General features: G+C 51.7%; 1 protein-coding gene across 4 annotated transcripts in view; it reads left to right on the forward strand.

The window, feature by feature from the left end:
* Positions 1–1,404: 1,404 nt before the first annotated feature.
* Crhr2 (corticotropin releasing hormone receptor 2) overlaps positions 1,405–18,280 on the forward strand; it is a 41,544-nt gene continuing 24,668 nt past the window's right edge. For 2 of the 4 annotated variants that reach the window (XM_038319762.1, XM_038319763.1), the window contains exons 1-3: positions 1,405–1,473; positions 9,376–9,469; positions 15,681–15,806. In XM_038319762.1, the coding sequence (XP_038175690.1) occupies positions 1,405–1,473; positions 9,376–9,469; positions 15,681–15,806 (289 nt within the window). Of the gene's footprint in view, positions 1,474–9,375; positions 9,470–15,436; positions 15,540–15,680; positions 15,807–18,280 lie in introns of those variants that run through there. The other 2 variants (XM_038319764.1, XM_038319766.1) reach the window with 1 other exon arrangement.

Genomic DNA, 18,280 nt, shown 5'->3' on the forward strand with positions numbered 1-18,280 from the left:
CATGCTCTACAAAGTGAGCTCAGCAAAGCTTCAAGCTCTCCTGCTGGCCTACTTAGCTCTCTCAGAGCCCCACCACTCCAGGTTATGAGGCTCCCTTACCTCCTACCAGAGCCCTTTCTGTTCAAGGCTGTTTGCCTGAGTCCAGTAAAGCACTTTCTGCCTAGGGTCTGGGAAAGAAGTTGCCTCCCTGACCCCCTGTAATCTCCAAAATGAACAAGAACTCTGGTCCATTCTTCTTCAGTTTCTCCCACGAAGATTTTCTTGAACCAACCATAGGGTCAAGTTTATGCCAAAAGAGGGGGAAGGGGAAAGAGGAAAAAGGAACAGCAGGCCACACTCACCCAAAAAGGGAAATCACAGTCAGCAGTGGCTGTTCCAATTGAGATTACAGGGAGGGAGCTGGGGTTCCGACAGGAGCAGGGGAGAAACCCACCCAGAGAGATGGAGTAGAGACCCTGGAAGGAGAGAATGGGCAGAAAAGTCAAAAGACACAGGGGGTGCCTGAGTGTCTTGAACCTGGACTGAGTTCTCCACAGCTTCCGTGGAAGGCGGCATCTCCAGGAAAAGCTTGGACCTACCTCTTAATCACATTCCTGGAATGCCTACCCCTGGGAGGCCAAGGACTAGATGGCTTAAGCTTTTAACCCTGCACAAAAGGCCCACTCGCCAGGAGCACGGCCTGTGCTCCCAAGATCTCTGCACCTGTCACCAGTGAGAGCAGGGGTGCTCAGCTCTACCTGCTTCTAGGACTCTGGATCCCTATCCTAACCTCTGAGGTCCAAATTCCCGGGAACTCCCCTTCCCCACATGCTCTCATTGCTTCAGTCGTTTCCGTTTTGAGCGTTTTTGTTTTGATATCATTACAAACGTACAGAAAAGGTGTGCTGTGATTAAATCACACCCTCATCCCTTTTTCTGGACCTTTCCCTGTATGCACTACAACAACACTCTGGCCTCCCTTCTCCTCTAGGCTTGTGGGCCAGTTTGAAGCTCCTTGGGTAATTGGGACCTCTCAAATCAGTGGGGAGCAAAGATCCCCCCCCCAAAATCCTTAGGCCCATTCTGCCTCTGTATTCCTGACTCCTGGCTCTGAGGAACTACTGCCCTGGCAATGCTGGTGGGAAGACCATGTGCATTAAGCCCTGCTCTGGGAACTGGAGTTTGTCCCCAGGCCGCCTGCAGAAGTTTCTGCCCATAGCCAGCTATAAATAACCTGGAGGCGGTTGGCTATGGGGTGGTGTCACTGCTACCCTGAGGGAGGCGGGTGAAGAATGCCCTGGTGCCCGGGGCTTTACCTTGGCCGGTAGGTCAGACAGGACAGGCCTGGGGGAGGGACCGGGGCAGACCTCCTTCAGAAGCAGCCTCTTCTGGTCCCCATCCCATAGCAGCAGTATCTGGTGTCCCATGGGGGCTCCAGGCCATCCTCCCAGTGCACAGTTCCTCTGCCTGCTTTGCCTGCTCCTACTGCTCCAGGTAAGTGGATTAGTGGGTGTGTTGGGGGTATCAGAATAGGAGTTCCCAGCTCTGTGACAGAACCCAGGAAGGGAGTCTCCGGACTTGGTGGCTTGGTAGCACTGGGGATCTGTCTCTGAAAATGGGACAGAGTCTCATACCCAGAGTGGGCAGGAAAAGGAAAACAGAGAGTGACATCAGCTAGGAGAGGAGAGGAAGTCCTGTGTGGATGAGCATGGGGCTCTGAGGTGACAGTGTCAAGTGCAGAACCAGCCTTTATGGTTAGCAGTTCTCTCTCTGTGCCCAGCCTCCCCTCCCCCACAGCCCCTTCTACCTCTTCTGACGATCCCCAGATCTCAGATCTCTTCTCCACCTTTTCTCCAGCAGATCACCAGAGAGCCACCCCCAGTCCCTGCTGTCTCCCCCCACCTCGGCTAACCCTCAGTATCAAATGAGGCATGGGCAAGAGGGCCAGGAGAAAAGCTACTGGCTGAGGAGTTGGTGAGACAGATGGTGGGCAGCTAAAAAAGATTAAGGAAGGGGGGGGGGGGGTGGCGGCTCCCAGAAGAGATGTGGAGCACACCTACCTCCGTCTTCTCATTTTACAAATGGGGAAACCAAGGCTCAGAGAGCAAGGTGGCCTTCCTGAGGCCACACTTCTCATGAAAAACTATGTGCAAATGACCCCAAGGAACAGAGCCAAGCGAGAAGTCATTGAATGCCCTGGAGTAGCTGCAGGGCCTCAATATTCCCAGGTGTGTGAGCACAGATTCATTAGACAGTCATTCCTAGACCCCTAGTGAGTGTCTACTACGACTTTATGGGTTTTTTGTTGTTATTGTTTTGTTTTGGTATTGTTTTGGTTTTTTTTGAGACAGGGTTTCTCTGTGCAACAGCCGTAGCTGTCCTGGAACTCATTTTGCAGACCAGGCTGGCCTTGAACTCACAGAGATCCGCCTGTCTCTGCCTCCTGAGTGCTGGGATTAAAGGCCTGTGTCACTATCCAGTGGCAGTATGGCTTTTGCCACCTTAGGCAGGTTCCTCCAACTTCCCCAGCCTCAGTTTCCTCGTCGGGGAAAAAGAAGGTACTTCCTCCATAGAGTTATCCTAAAGAACAACAGAGAAGATGCCAACCACGTCTGGGTCTTTCTGACCCCCTAGTCCCTTCCTTGTTCCAGGCCTTCTTGGTAATAGGATTGATTTCTGGGTCTTTGGCCAACTATTCCGAGATGTCAGCCCACAGGGAAATGAGAACTTGAGGGGAGGCAGCAGAGTGGAGGAAGAGCAGCGGGAGGAATGTAGCTTGTGGCTCTCGCCCTTATCCAGTCTGGACTTAACAAGTTCCCACAGACTAAGGACACAGCTGCTGAAACCCACCCTGGGTTTCTGTCCTGATGTGCTCACAGCCAGAAGGGGTCCTGGCAGGAAGAATAGCAATTTATAACCTTTGTAAATTGGGTCTGCAGAAGAGGTAAAAGGTGTAAGAAACCCGGCAGGAAGTAGAGGAGTCTGGTGGGAGGAGACAGAGATCAGCAGCCTCGGGAGAGGCTGGGGGAGGCTCTTGGGGGGCCAGGCCTAGGAGCTTGGCTTCCAGAAGAGCTCTGCCTCCCAACGGGAAGGGGCCGGGTCTGATGTACAGGAGAGAGGTCAGCATAAGAGATGGGAAAATACTTCTCTCCCTATCTACTCTTCCACAGCCTGAAGGCTATAATCAGTCTCGAACTAGGGCTTCCAGCTTACCCCCGAGGGCCTCTGGAGGCCTCAGAGAAATGGTGCCTCCTGCACATCAGGTCCTGTGCGGGTCCCCAGACTGGTGGTTCAGACATGACAAGCACACTAAATGAAATGCTCCAAAATCCTAAGCTTTTTAAGTAAATTTTCCATTTGGGATTTCAAATTTGGGGATTACGGATATTCAGCCAGTGAAGTTCACATAAATATTCCAAATTCTAGGGAAATTCTGAAGCCTGAAACATTTGCAGTCCTAAGCATGTCAATAAAGACACTGTAGCTGCCATGTCTTCCATCCGACCTCTGTGAAGGCCTCAGGAGTCCAGCCTCTCTCAACTAGTTCCAGTCCCTCACCTCAGAACTGGTTTCTCTTGAGCCTCTTGCCCCAGGTGCTAATTTTTGTCCAGAGAAGGCCCAGCAAAGGGAGAAGACACAGAGAAGTCTGCCAGTGTTCAAACAGCTGTAGAAAACTGGACCTTACATAACCCACTCCATCCTCTCCTGAAACTGAGTTCATCCCACCCTTCCGCATCTCCCCCTACACTACCCCTTGCCAAGAGCACAGCATACCCAAGGCCATTTCCCAGAAAGCTCTGTCATCTAATGACTTTCGACCAAAAATTTAGCTCCCTTCTGAGTGTTTCCTAACCTAATCAGCTAATTTAGTCTCTTTGGTTTGGCCATTTTGCCAATGTTTAAGTATTTTTTTTTCGAAGCAATTTTTCTGTGGGCACTGCCTACTGAGTTCTGCAGAACTTGGAAGCCCTGAGTCTGCCGCTCTCAAGTGACAGCGTGGTTCAGCTCTCTCTTCATTTACTTCCTCTGACCGGACACAGTTTGTCTGGCATGGCTACTCAAAATCCCAACTTCCGAAGATGGCATCTTAGGTCTACAGTGGTGGAGAGGATGGCCTGCCCCACATCCTGGTTTTGCTTCTTTTTCTGTGCAGCTGGCCCTCGCAGAACATGTGAGGCTCCAGCTAGGTGCCTTGCGCTTCCCTGCTTGGGGCTCCAAAACACCACCAGGGAAGCCAGAGGGAAGACCCTCCCATCTCCATCTCTCAGTTGAGGAGGGAGGTCAGGGCTCAAGGTCATGGCTCTAATCCTAAATAAGCAGTTGACTCTGTTACCTTAACAAAACCTTAATTTTAATGTCAAGCTATTTTTATGACATCCAGACAGATGCTGTAGGTCAGAAGCTATTAGACCAAGTGGGCACTAGATGAGTTGATAAATAGGGAGAGACCAAGTGATTTGTCCCAAGGCTTCCTGCTGGCCAGCTCCCTCCACAAAGCAGCCAGGAATGCCTCCCTTCTACCACCTCCACTTCTGGGCCAAAGTCCTGGTGAGGATGAGGGACAGGAGGGAAGAAAGACCCTCACCGGCTCTGAGAGAGAAGAGCAGAGCTAGGAGGCCAGAGTCCTTCCCAGGCCTGGCAGGTGATCTGGGACTTCAAAGGAGACATCAAAACTCTTAGGAAGAGGGGTTCACCAACGGGCCCACTGGCAGAACTGCAGGGCTGATCAGATCACCAGAGGCCTCACTAGAGGTCCCATCCTCTGTACGTGATATCTGATCATCTAGAGTCTCTCCCTACGGTCGCTGGCCCTGATGCTCGAGAACGCAGTGGCCTCTCCATAAACTGTCCAGCTCTACATTGGTCCTCAGGAGGTATATAGCTCCATTACTGCCTCCCTGAATACTAACGTCCCTTCCCATTCTTCTCCCCCCATCCCTGCTCCAATTCCTCTTTGTCTTCCCTCCTTCATTTCTCTCTCACTTATTCTCTACCCTGTCATCTCCTCTTCTACGTTTCTCCCCTCCCTTCCCCACTTCTGCCCTTTCTCCCTACTCTGCTCTCCTTCTCCTTCCCTCCTTCCTCCTCTTCCTCTTCTCTTCCCTGACTGCCTCCCTGGGCGTAGTTCAATGAACAAGCTGAATGAGCCAGATAGTGGGAGGAGCTCTCCCTCCCGTTCCTTCCCTGACCTTGGACAACAGAGAGAAGAGTCAGTCAGCAGGGAGGAGCTGATTCCCGGCTGCAGGCCCAAGACTCAAGGTCCATAAATCTGCCAGGCTTAGGCAGAGGCCTAAATTTAGAGGGAACGTGTCACCAGACCCAGGAGGAGAGTAGGTCCAGCCAGACCCCCTGGCTCCTGTGAGGTGGCTCCTAGGGCACAAGCTCAGCTTGGATAGGGCCCAGGTAGAGGAGGAACAACTGGAGCCTTGGCTCGCCAGGGCACATCCTAGAGACAGGAAATGGGCCTCACAGGCTAACCTCTGAGGAAACTTCAAAGCAAAGGCAATCTGAGAAACAATTAAGCTCAGAACTCAAACTCATGGAACTGGGTGTAGTTCTACCCAGCCCAGGTAACAGGGCCCATCCATCCATCCATCCATCCATCCATCCATCCATCCATCCATCTATCCATCCTTCCATGCATCCATGTATTCATCCATGCATCCATGCATCCATGCATCCTTCCATCCATTCATCTATCCATCCTTCCATTCTTCCATGCATCCACCCATGCATCCATCCATCTATCCATCCTTCCATGCATCCATGCATTCATTCATGCATCCTTCCATCCATCCATAGATCCATGCATCCATCCATCTATCCATCCTTCCATGCATCCATGCATTCATTCATGCATCCTTCCATCCATCCACAGATCCATGCATCCATCCATCTATCCATCCTTCCATTCTTCCATGCATCCACCCATGCATCCATCCATCTATCCATCCTTCCATGCATCCATGCATTCATTCATGCATCCTTCCATCCATCCATAGATCCATGCATCCATGCATCCATGCATCCATCCATCTATCCATCCTTCCATTCTTCCATGCATCCACCCATGCATCCATCCATCTATCCATCCTTCCATGCATCCATGCATTCATTCATGCATCCTTCCATCCATCCATAGATCCATGCATCCATGCATCCATCCATCTATCCATCCTTCCATTCTTCCATGCATCCACCCATGCATCCATCCATCTATCCATCCTTCCATGCATCTATGCATTCATCCATGCATCCTTCCATCCATTCATCCATCCATGCATCCTTCCATCCATCCATAGATCCATGCATCCATGCATCCATCCATCTATCCATCCTTTCGTGCATGCATGCATGCATCCATCTATCCATCCAGTCACTTAGTCAATCAGCAAACATTTGTTGCTCACTTGCTATGTACCAGGCCATGGTTAGGAACTCTGGGTACAGATGGGGACCCTGACCTACTTGGGACTCCCGTGGTAGAGGTGAGGATAAAAGAAGCTCTCTGGTCCCAGGCTAGCCAAGAATAGTGTAGAAGTCAAACCTAGCCCATCAGAATAGAGAGTGATGGCCAAAGAAAACAAAGGCTGTTCTGTGCACACCAGGCAGATCTCTAATTCCCTGGACTCCCCCCCCCACAAAGGACTTCTGCATTCCATTCTTCTCTGACTCTGTGGAGGTGGCACAGAGCCTTCACTGAAGGCTTAGCTGGGCCTCTCGGGTAACAGTTGCATAGATCTAGGCTCCCAGGCTTCAGCCTGTGGGCAACCCAGGCCCTCTGACCCTTTTTTGTGTCCAGTACTGAACTAGAACAGCTCAAGACCCCAGGAAAACATCTGTTCCAGATGCCAGTTGACATGGAGGAAGGGGGGAAAGACACCTGGCACTCTGGAATTCATGGGTCTTCAGGAGTGTCATGTCATGCTGGACCAGGGACCAAGGCCAAACAGAGGCTCCTTTCTATCTCTTGATATCCCAGTGCAAATTTCTCATCTTCTTGCTTGGCACTCTGGCCCGAGGAGGCTTCACCCGCCTCCTGTCCACCAAGCTGTCTGTGAGGTCTCCCCACTATCCACTCTGCTCTTGTGTGGCCAGCGAGAGGCTTCTTACTTCTGGGGCAACTGAGTGCCACATTTGGGCTAATGTCCTATTGGCCTTTGTAGCTCTCACACCACATTCTTATATAGAAGCACTCTCTATGTGTAATAGACCAGGATGCATAGCTCATCGGGTTGTCTGGGCTGGAATCTTGCCCAGGGCTCTTACCTGCTGTGTGGCCTTGGCTCCTGTGAAGTGGGGTTATTCACAGCTCCTTCCCAAGCTGTGACAAGGAGCAAATGAGCTGTCTTTTGGGCTGAGCATAGAGCTGTGCCCAGCACACAGCAAGCACTACTCAGAAAAGTGTTTATCTCCCACTGCCTCCAACCCTGCCAACAGCATCCCTAGCAGGTCCTCCTCTCATCTGCATCCTCCCATTCCCCAGCAGCATCCCTAACCAGGTTCTGCAGGACCATGTCCCTCTCAGCAACATCCTCCCATCCCCCAGCAGCATCCCTAACCAGGTTTTGCTGGCAACCTTGAACCTTTGCTCATTTGCTTCATGAGGTCATTTCTTTTCTTACTGTTCATCCTGACACTTCCGCACTCACCTCCCCTTTGGATTCAGCTTTCAATCCAGGCTTCCCAGAGCACTGGAAGTCTTGACTAGACAGGACCACCATTCACTATGCAGTCAGGCTAAGCCTGGTGAAGGAGGTAGAGGCCATGTCTTCAGGAGCCCAGTGTCCCTTGAAGAGATGAGACGACTAAGACTGAGAGAAGTTCAGTAGGCTTGCCAAGGCCACACGGTATAGAAGCAATATCCCCTAGAAGGTTGAATGTAGGGATAGCTGAAACTCCATCCATACTACCCACAAGGCTGCCCTTTCCCTACCCATCCACAATCTCAACTGCCACCAGGGTCTCTGCTCAAAATAGGCACCTGCAGAGTGTTCTGTGGGCTTGAACGGAATCAAATGTAATCAGGCAGACCCTGAAAAAGGAAAGAAAAAATGAAAGGAAGGAAGGAGGGAGGGAGGGAGGGAGGGAAGGAAAGGAAAGGAAAGGAAAGGAAAGGAAAGGAAAGGAAAGGAAAGGAAAGGAAAGGAAAGGTTTTGGCTATACCAACTTTGGACCCACAGAAGGAGGAGTTAGGAGAGGCAGAGCCAAGGTGTGGGAAGATTTCAAAGCCCACTCTGGCCAGCTCTTCTTGCCCAGTGTGGAGCAATGTACCCCTATGCTGAGCACAGCACTCCTGTGCTCAGCCCCAAGTGTTTTGCTCAGCAAGAGACCTGGCATAGCCTGGAACCGGACATCACACACACACACACACACACACACACACACACACACACACACGCGCGAGAACATGCACTTGCATGCCTGTTGCAGAGTAAGAGAAGCATGGTCCTGGGAGGAGCTGGGGGCAAGGGTTAGAATTTTAGCGTGCTTTGCTCTAATCCAGTCTTATGCCATTTTTTGTTTTGTTTTGTTTTTTACTTCTGTCTTTGCTCATTCTGTACTCCCCATGTGGGTAGGGACCCTTTTTAGCTAAGCAAACTCCTATTCACATTTCAAAACCCACTCATCATGATCCCTTCCATGTTGCCACCCTAGTTCCCTTCGTAAAGCCAGTGATCAATCCATCATTTTCACCAGAAAACTCCCTCCCATTTGCTTTATCCACTGTGCCCAGCAATCATGCTGTAGACTTTCCTGGAAGATGGGATCCTACACAACTTTGTCTTCTGGGTTGGATTTCCACTGTCACATCTGCTCCCTGATGGGTGACTGAGCAGGCCTGTAGTCCTTTCTTTTTTACCTGCTCATCCTTCTGTTACCATCCAATTCCTTTTCTTGCAGGAAGCCCTCCAGGACCTGGTTATTCATCTCTCCCATGTGTTAACCTCAGGCCCTTTACGTCTCTCCGGTCTACCTGGGATAGAAAAGCTAAGCTGCAGCCTGCCTTCCCTGCCTCCCTTCTCTCTAGGCTTAGGATACGTACACCTTGGCTGGGACACCTAAGGTCATCACAGGGCCTAACACGCAGAAAGCCCCTCTGGAAGTTATTTTCTGAGGACTTTGGTGATAGAGAGCAGGGCACTAGACTTGGTGCATTTCATCCAGTAGGGAAAGAACCAGCTTTGGGGCTGACGGAAGGAGGATGCTCCTGCCTCAAAGTTGTTCTTTCCGAGATTACAGCCTTTGTGGGGGCTACAAGTGAGGCCGAAATGCTGCCGTCCAAAGGAGCCAGAGCATCTCCCTGTTCAGCTGTCCCTCAGCTGGGTGGCAGCAGGCAGATGCTATCAATGGCTAGCCAGGCCTGGCCAATAACCCTTGCCTCTGCTCTCTTAGGTGGTCAGACCAGGCCAAGTGCCCCAGGACCAGCCCCTGTGGGCGCTTTTGGAACAGCACTGCCACAGGACAACGAAGCTCATCAACTTTTCCGGTAAGTATGCTTTCCGACCTCCACCCCATCCTGCAGTATCCCTGGAAGCTGAAGGGAGACCTGGAGCTTGAGCAAGGAAGCTCAGGTAGTCTACAGAGACCTGGCTCCAGTGCCTGGCTTGGTCTCTTCCTTGCGGTCTTTGCTTAGTTTCCTTCCCCATTTGAGCTCTTGATCGACGACAAGAATTTTGGCTAGTGAGCCTTTTCTTGCTCACTGTCCCTGCATGGGCACCTGAAAGAGAAAAAGAAAGAAAGAAAGAAAGAAAGAAAGAAAGAAAGAAAGAAAGAGAAAGAAAGAAAGAAAGAAAGAAAGAAAGAAAGAAAGAAAGAAAGAAAGAAAGAAAGAAAGGAAACTGGCTTAGTCTGGTGTGTTCGGGAGCCCAAGGAGATGATGACCCTTCTGCTTTCAAACTCAGTCAAATACAAGACTAGCAGAAGGCATAAAAACATCTCTGGTTGCCGTGGCTACAGGCTTCACCCCAGTATGGCCCTGTGAAACAGCAGCCAGGCTCTGGGGTCTGACCCTCTGGGGCTTCCTGAAGCTGATGCACACTGTCTGTCAGGGAAAGTGCTACAGAACTGCTGGGCAGAGGGTTCCTGGGAGAGATCTCTAGGGCCTCACCCCATCTCCTGGACTTCCAGGGCTGGGTCACAGAAACAGCAGGGAGTGAGGGACAGGTAAACTGGGCGGTGATGGCACAAGCCTTTAATCCCAGCACAGGCAGATCTCTGTGAGTTCGAGGCCAGTCTGGTCTACAAAGTGTTTTTCTGGACAGCCAGAGCTGGTTGGGTGAGGGTGTTCTGTGGCTCAGAATCTCTGTCATGGCTCAAGTAGACAGAGTGCTAGCCAGTCCTGGACATCCAAATAAAACCCGAGGCAGACATCAAAAGAGTTAAATCCTACCACTTACACCTCTGCTGTGGGGCTATTCAGAATCAGTCACAGGCCACCCTTGTCCTAGCTCCTCCATCTAGCAGCTATGGGACTTTGGGAAAGTCACCTGTCTATAGAAGTTTCCTGGGCTGCTGTGACAAAGCACTATACTGGGCAGCTTGATGGGTTCCGACTCATTTTTTCCCTGTTCTGGAGTCTGGAAGGACCTGGCCAAGCGTTGGCGTGGGTTGGTTATCCTGAGGCCTCTCTCTCTGGCTTGCAAATCCTGATCTCACAAGGTCTTCCCTCTGAGACTCTGTCCCACCTCCTCTTCTCAGAAGGCCACTCAACGTATTGGACTGGGTCTACTGGCCAAATTGTGTTCATATTATTTGAATATGACCCAATTAAGGCCACATTTTTGGGTCCTGGGACTTCGGATTTCAGCATGTCAATTTGGAGGGGTACCACTCAGTCTATGCCTCTGTTTCTTCATCTGTTAGCAATAAGGTTTAAGTCTGTGTAAGAGGCACACTTTGGCAGTGGGGACAGACAGCATGGGCCGTGCCTAGTGGACATAGCAAGGACCAGAGGTCTCTTATTTCAGGAGTGCCATCCTTTCTTACACTTTGTCAACTGAGGCAGAACTGCTGTTCAAAGACACCCTGGCCTCTCCCTGCCCTCCTCACCCACCTCTCTGTTTGAAAAGGTAGCACAGATGCCCCACCCCCAGCCTGAGCTGGAGAGAAGGTTCTCCTTTTTGACGCCAGCCCCCTCTGCCTAATTTTTAAGGCCTCCTTCTGCTGACCAAAGGCACCCATGCTATTTACGCAAAAGTTTGGTGGAAAATCTTTTTTAATCATAAGATAAGAACACATTATCTTACTGCCCAACAATTTGTCAGTGTTTTGTGTCCCTTAGGAGTTCATCGTCCACAGAGTCTCATGATGTTTTTGGGGATTTGGGGATTTTCTCATTTTGTGTTTTTTTTTTCACCAGAAATGATCTGTGATTATGTCCATAGCTGTCTAACCTGTTTTTCTCTAATAACGGAGAGTGAATGTTTCCTGTGTCATTAAATATTCATCCAGCACGTCGCTGGTGACGCTGCCTAGCAGCCACTGTGGGGACACATCATTCCTCATTAGCCACGGCCCTGGGGTGGACTTGTGAACTGTTGGGATGTCTGCGGGGCCGCAGTAATTGCTTCTCTGCTCCTCAGTTGTGAGTGTCTCTCATCTTGCTCCCACTAGTTAGGAGAATGTACAATGACTAAAAAGTGTACAACCAAGCAAAACCACACTCACGATTGTTCAGAGACTCTTCCATGTAAAGAACTGAAAATAATAAGAGCCAGGAGTGACAAATGCAGCATTCAAGAGAATGCTCCCTCCAGGAAGGCAGGCATGGATTAATATGGGAATGACTGTTAATATCTGCTCCAGATTGGGCAGCCAGCTCATTATGATTACTGCTATACACAAACCTCCATAAGAGAAAAGACTGTAAAATAAAGTTAGGCCATGTGTGGGCTGATGATGACCAGGGACTGTGAATCAATTGGGCTGTATGCCCCTGTGGTCCAAATAAATGAAAAAATACCCACAGTCAGGGGGGCAATTATAACGTCCAGCAAGCTTTTAATGGAATATTTCTATTTTACTCACCACAGATGCATTTACACATAGTTGAAAATGCTAGGGTATTTTTGGGAGGCATATTATTTATTCTATTCATAGATAATATAAGGGTACAAAGGCATCTAAAGAATCTTTGAGGTAACTTTCCAGTCCAAGGTGCATGCAGACACATACACACACACACACACACACACACACACACACACACGTGTTCACAGATAGGAATACTAGTGTTAGTCAAGGGAGTAGAAAGTCTGATCAGGGACACAGAACCCTGAGTTTTCCCCAGCCCCAAGGTCAAGGAACTTGGTTTTATTTTCCCCCATGCGATGGCTACCATCCCTAGAACGTTCTGATGGGTGTTGGCATTCTAGGGAAACCATGGAGTCTCAGGTTGGTAGAGCTTTGGTGAGACCTACACAAGATCCTACACATAGAAGTATCAAGGAAGCGTCTTGAATAGTAGGGGGAGGAGAGGTGATAACACAGCTGCATGCTTGAAGGAAGATGAGAGAGGCTGGACCGGAGTGCAGAGCTGAAAGGCATAAATGAAAAAGCTAAATGGTGGGCACAGCATGCCAGAATACAGAGGTCTCTTGAAAGTAGGGTCTTCCAAAGGGTATCTCAGCCTGCAATGGGGTGAGAAAGGGGAGGGTGATCACAAAGCTTCTTCTTTACAAAGCCAATGACACAGGCTCCGTCTGGGAGGGTATGCAGAGCCAACCATAGAAGTCAGATGGCATGATCACAACTGTAGGCATCCTTTTCATCTGCCCTGTGGAGGAAACGGGAGCCCTGCCTAGCTGATCCACAGATGAGAGCAGCCTGGCAGAACGGGACAGGGGGTTGGCTCTTCCTCCTCTGGGTCTCCTACTGCCTGTCTGTACATTGAATATGTGGGGTGGGGTGATCACTGATGGACCTTTCTTGGTCCCACAGCTTGGACCCATTGTTGAACAGCAGGACATCATGTTACCTCTGTTGTCTTTAGGCAGGCTTGAGGGAGGGGTGGCTTGGAGCATCCCTCAATGTTGTAGGTTAAGAGAGATGCCCCATGGCTCACTATACCTTCTAGAAGATCTTATTGCTTGTCCTTAGCTACCCCTGAACAGACTCCCTGTCTGCACAGTCCCATGTAAGACAGCCCCTCAGAGAAGCAATGTCCATCCGTGTAAGCCTTGTTGTCTCCTTGGCATTTGCATGGTGTATGGGGGGGGGGGGGTAAATGACAGTGTGTGTGACTTTGAGTGCAGGATTGTGACAGCAGAGTGCTTCTCTGGTACTCTATAGGCCTAACTGATGGCATGTATGGGGCTGCGCAGTGGATGTATCTAAGCTGGCTTGGCCATGGTTATCACCACCATAGCAGGTATCGGTGGTGGTCTCATGCCTCACCACAGGTACCTGCCTCACTTCCCCGAACCGACTCTCCAATGTTCCTGACCCCACCAGCCTAGGACACACAGACTTTCTAAATACTTGTCCCCTTATGCCTATCTTGGATCTGTGGTAGGACTGGCTGGCAGCCCTAGGACGCTATGTCCACCCATTTGCCAACCATTAAAGTGAGCTGCGAAGTCAGTTGGTTTCCCTGTGTTACACCTTGGATGATGGAAATATGAGATTATGGAGAAATGGGACCACATTCTGGGAACCTAGAGATCTTCGCTGTTCACACATTCAGGGTGCACAGTCACTTTTGACCCTGATACTGAACTGGTCCCTTCCCCGAGGAAACTATGCAAAGCAATGCAGGTCACCTAGGCCAATCCCTGTTCTGCAGAAATCTGCCTGTAAAGCAGCATGTGGCTGGGGCTCACTGCCTCCTTAACACGGTATGTGTCCTCAAGCTCTGATGATGAACCAAACATTCCTCTTTGGCTGTGCTGTGATGCTGTGTGAAGGGCCATCCTTTGCTAGCGAAGGAGACTACATCTCTGTGAGGACCGACCCAGCCAGTCATGCTCTGACCTAAGGCTCTGCCAGGAGCTGGGCCAGGTTGCCAACTGTCCATTCAGGAGGCAGAGGATACATCTATCGGGTAGCTCCGCAGGTCTCCTTGCTGGTTGGCAGGTCCTGGAGAGACTCCAGGGCTCTGCCTGATCTTGCTGCTCACTCCCTCTTTCACACACTCACTTGCCCTGCTTAGGAGTGACAGCAGCATTAATATGGAGGCTAGGAAGACTCTAGAAGACATTGGCCTGCTCTTGGCCTCCCCCACTGGGAGCACTGGCTCTTCATGGGCACCTGGTTCCCTACGGAGGGTGCAGGGGCACAGGAATGGTTCTAGAGCCTCTGAGACCACGGACTCTGTGGGCAGTGGAGGATCACAGAGAACACTCCACTGAAGGAGGAAACCTAAAAAGGCAAAACTCTTGCCTCAAGCAACGTGGCAGAGAGGAGAGACAAAGCAGAATTTAGACACACCTATGCAGAACCTAGGTCTACTTTATAGGCCTGAGCTATAGGCCCATCTTGAGCACTCTGAGGCAGTTGGGTCCAACTAATCCCCAGGCAAGCAATGCTGGAGGACCCAGAAGATTCTCTATAGGGGTGATCACTCCTCCACACCTACTGGTGGGGAAGACTGACTTTTTGCTCCCCTTGTCAGATGGCCCTGCATAACCCAGGAGGAAGAGAGACGGTTTTCTCACCTCTAACTTACTCTATCTGGTGCCCAGGACCTTAAGACCTTCAAAGTCTTCCAGATAATTTTAATTAATTTCTTCCGAGATTAGCCCCATCTCGTCACTGGTGGCAAATCTGTCATTGTGAAACCCGATGTTGTTCCTGGTTCCTAGCTCGGTCTGAATACCGCCTACCTACTCCATCCATTTGATCACCTCTGTTAGATCCTCTCGGGTGACCTCTCTGCTTCTACCCTCCCGGACACCTTCAATCCATTTCCTTCCTAGGGTGCAAATCTGCTCCTGTACTGGCTGGTTGCCCCTACCCAATTCTAAATGTCCTTCTTCAGAAAAAATATTTCTGGTCAAGAGCCACCCAACTGGGCCGGCTAAGAGTGTATGATGTTGTCGTGGGTCTCCTGCAGCTCCGGGGCCTGCGACCCTTGATCTTCAGAGGGGATATTCGGTCAACCCAGATGGTAGATAGCCAGCCACGCCAGTATTCTCGTGACTTGTTGGGTTGAGAGCGCTTGGGGGCAGCGGGTCCGACGGGGCAGGAGACAGAGCCCCGCCCCCGACGCCGCCATTGGCCGTGGTCTAGCGGGCGGCCCCGCAGCTCCTTGAGCCCGCTGATCGTCTTGGATAAGGTCCTGGCTCCACAGCTAAGCGTGATCGGTTGCGGCGCCCAGGAGCTGCCCGACTGGTTCGGGGTAGGCGGGCAAGGAGCTGGACGCTGCGCTCTCTGGCCGCTCCCCCGTCGCGCCCGCTCCCTCGCAGCCACGCGGGGCGCGCACTCCCATTCCCTCCGCGCGCGGCTCCGGGGCGCAATGGACTCGGCGCTGCTCCACAGCCTGCTGGAGGCCAACTGCAGCCTGGCGCTGGCCGAAGAGCTGCTACTGGACGGCTGGGGGCTGCCTCCGGACCCCGAGGGTAGGCAGGAGGCGAGCTGACTAGCCACACGTGGGTTAGCTCTCCGGCGCTTTCCTAGAGCGGGTCTGAGCGGCACCCCGGCACCCCGTGCAGCTTCTCGGCCATCCCCCTGAGCCCCGCTGCGCTCCCTCCTGTCACTAGGTTCCTACTCCTACTGCAACACGACCTTGGACCAGATCGGGACCTGCTGGCCCCAGAGCACGCCCGGGGCCCTAGTGGAGAGACCGTGTCCCGAGTACTTCAATGGCATCAAATACAACACGACCCGTGAGTACCCCTCGCTTGCCCGCTTCCCAGAAAGGCGGTTTGTGAAGAAGGGAGGGCTCTGGACCCTAAATCGGACACCTACCCATGGCCTTCGTATCGCGGTAGCAATTACCCCGGGGATTCTGTAAACGTGGGGGCTTGCCTTCTGTTCCTAACCCTATGGCGCTTCTAACCCAGATTAGGCAGTGGATTGCCCAGAGATTTTGTGCTATACATTTGGAAAGAGCCAAGCAAGAGAGTAGGAAATACTTCTTTTCCTTGGGGTCAAGTGTCCCCTGCACTATTTGTTCAGGTGCCTGAAGTTCTAACCTTTGGGTTTCGTCTAAACAGAGAGCATTGTACGAATAGATACAGTGCTCTCCATCTCTAAGGCGACGCAGCCTATAGATGTTAAGGCCCCAATCCTGTACTCACGTTGTGACTAAGGTAACCAGACCTTAGCACTGGAGAGGAGAAATCAGAAGGAGGTGAGCACATATGTTAAGGAGCCTAGACTCTGGGAGGTCAGAGGGAATGAAGTGTCATCTGTCCCCTAATCTCTGGGACTCGCTCACTGGGCTTGTGAGTCTGGAGCCCTGGGCAGCACTACCTCTGTGCAACCTCAGGTAACAGTGGTTTTGAATCAGGACCACACCTCCACCTCCCAGGAAGAACAGCCTGCAGCTTCCGTCCTGCTGGCTAGCTCGTGAAGAGGGAAGCCAGGGGCGGGAGTGGTGGTGGGGGGACTCAATTGGGGGAAGAGATGTACATATCAACACAAGTGGAAGGTCTGATAGGAGCCGGCGCTGAGCTCTGGGAGTCTGGGTAGCCATGGCTAGCCCACCCGACACCCTCACCTGTCCAGAGCTACCTGCTAACAGGGCACTGCCGAGACTCTGTGGCAAGCTGTTTGTTTGTCTACAGCCTTTACATCTTAGCCGTGCCTTGTCTGGTTGTGAGCTTCCGCCTCCATCACCACATACACATGCATGCTCCTGCTCTCTGAGAGGGAGGAGGCCTTCACCTTATGGATAGTTAAGAAAGAAGCAGTGCCTGCACCGGGTCCAGGCCATGCTCCCTGGGAGTGAGGAGCAACCTGCTCTGAAGAAGCTAGGAGTGGATGCCTCTAATAAAAGGAAAGTCTGTGGAGGTAGAGGAACCACGAGGAAGGTCTTCCCACCACCTGAGAAATGCCTCCTGAGCACAGTCAAAACACATCTCATGGGTAGGTAGTGAGGATCCCGACCTAGGAAGTATGCAAGAAGAAAGAGTGAGCGCAAGCTCCCTCTCAGGAGAAACGAACAAAATCGCGTTTTTAGGATGTGACCTCCATGGAGTTGGGCAATGGAGATCAGGTACCTAATGCAGAAGGGTGACTAAGCCTAAGCAAGCTCTGCCTCAGCTCTCTCTCACCCTGGCCCTGTTCCCTCCGCCCACCTGGGAGCCCCCCTGCGCAGGGCAGTGCCCAACGCAGCATGCTATAACTGGTATGTTGAGCACCTGTTATGGGCCAGCTACAGCGACTGAGTACAGTGTTGTACAGTGTTGAGGCTGCCCTCGCAATTGTAGATAGATGGATGCACAGTGATAACTGCCCTGCTTCAGGAAAAAGCCAGGGGATTATGGGAAGAAGGAGGGGCAGGGACATCACGTACCAGAACCCTCCTATCAAACCAAATGAGAAGCTGAAAAAAGATCAGGATACCACTGAGGCTGGTGAATATGGTGGCAATTAGACCTTGGTGTCTAATGAACAATTTTCTTCACTGGACCAAAGTGCTGCCTGCATCTTGGCTCCTGGGGGACACTGAGCTGGGGGTGGGGTGTTAGCTTAGAGAGATACCTGGAGCTGGGAGGGTGCAGTCACCCTGGCCGGAAGAGGCATGTGACAGCCGTGCAAATACCTGATTGATGTTCCTTCTACCTCCGGCCAGCCTGGCACCACAGCTTCCTTCTGTTGGCCTTTTCAGTGGGATCCTTCTTCCGAAAGGGCTGGGGACAGAACCATTCAGGAAAGAGCCCGAGGGAAGAGCGCCCTAATCGCATCATGTCCCAGTCACCCTTTCCCCTCCCCGAAAAGCCCAGCTTCTCAGAGGAATTGCTTGAGGATAGGAAACGCCCTGTGGGGATGGCAGTGTCTGCACACATCGCTGTGGTCTGTTAGCACAGAGGACCTGCCACAGAACCTCTAAGTGCTAATCACCGCCAGGTGCCAGGCTCACCAGGAGGACCTATTACCCACAATCCCACTCCTGCCCCCCCAAAGGCCCAGCTGTTTCCAGGCCCTGGTTGCAGAGCCCAGAGGTGGGACAGGCAGCTAGCTCCTGTGGACCAGGCCAGGCAGGAAGCCATGATCCCCCAGCAACCTCAGGGCAACACCATCTCCAGGAGTGACAGCTCCGTTTGCAACGAGGACCTGAGAAGATGACACAAGCCTCCAGTCTGGAGACTGAGGGAGGACTCAGCCTTCTGAACTGCTCTTTTGAGGCACGTTT

This window comes from Arvicola amphibius, chromosome 2 (genome assembly GCF_903992535.2).
Source record: "Arvicola amphibius chromosome 2, mArvAmp1.2, whole genome shotgun sequence".
Lineage (NCBI taxonomy): Eukaryota > Metazoa > Chordata > Mammalia > Rodentia > Cricetidae > Arvicola > Arvicola amphibius.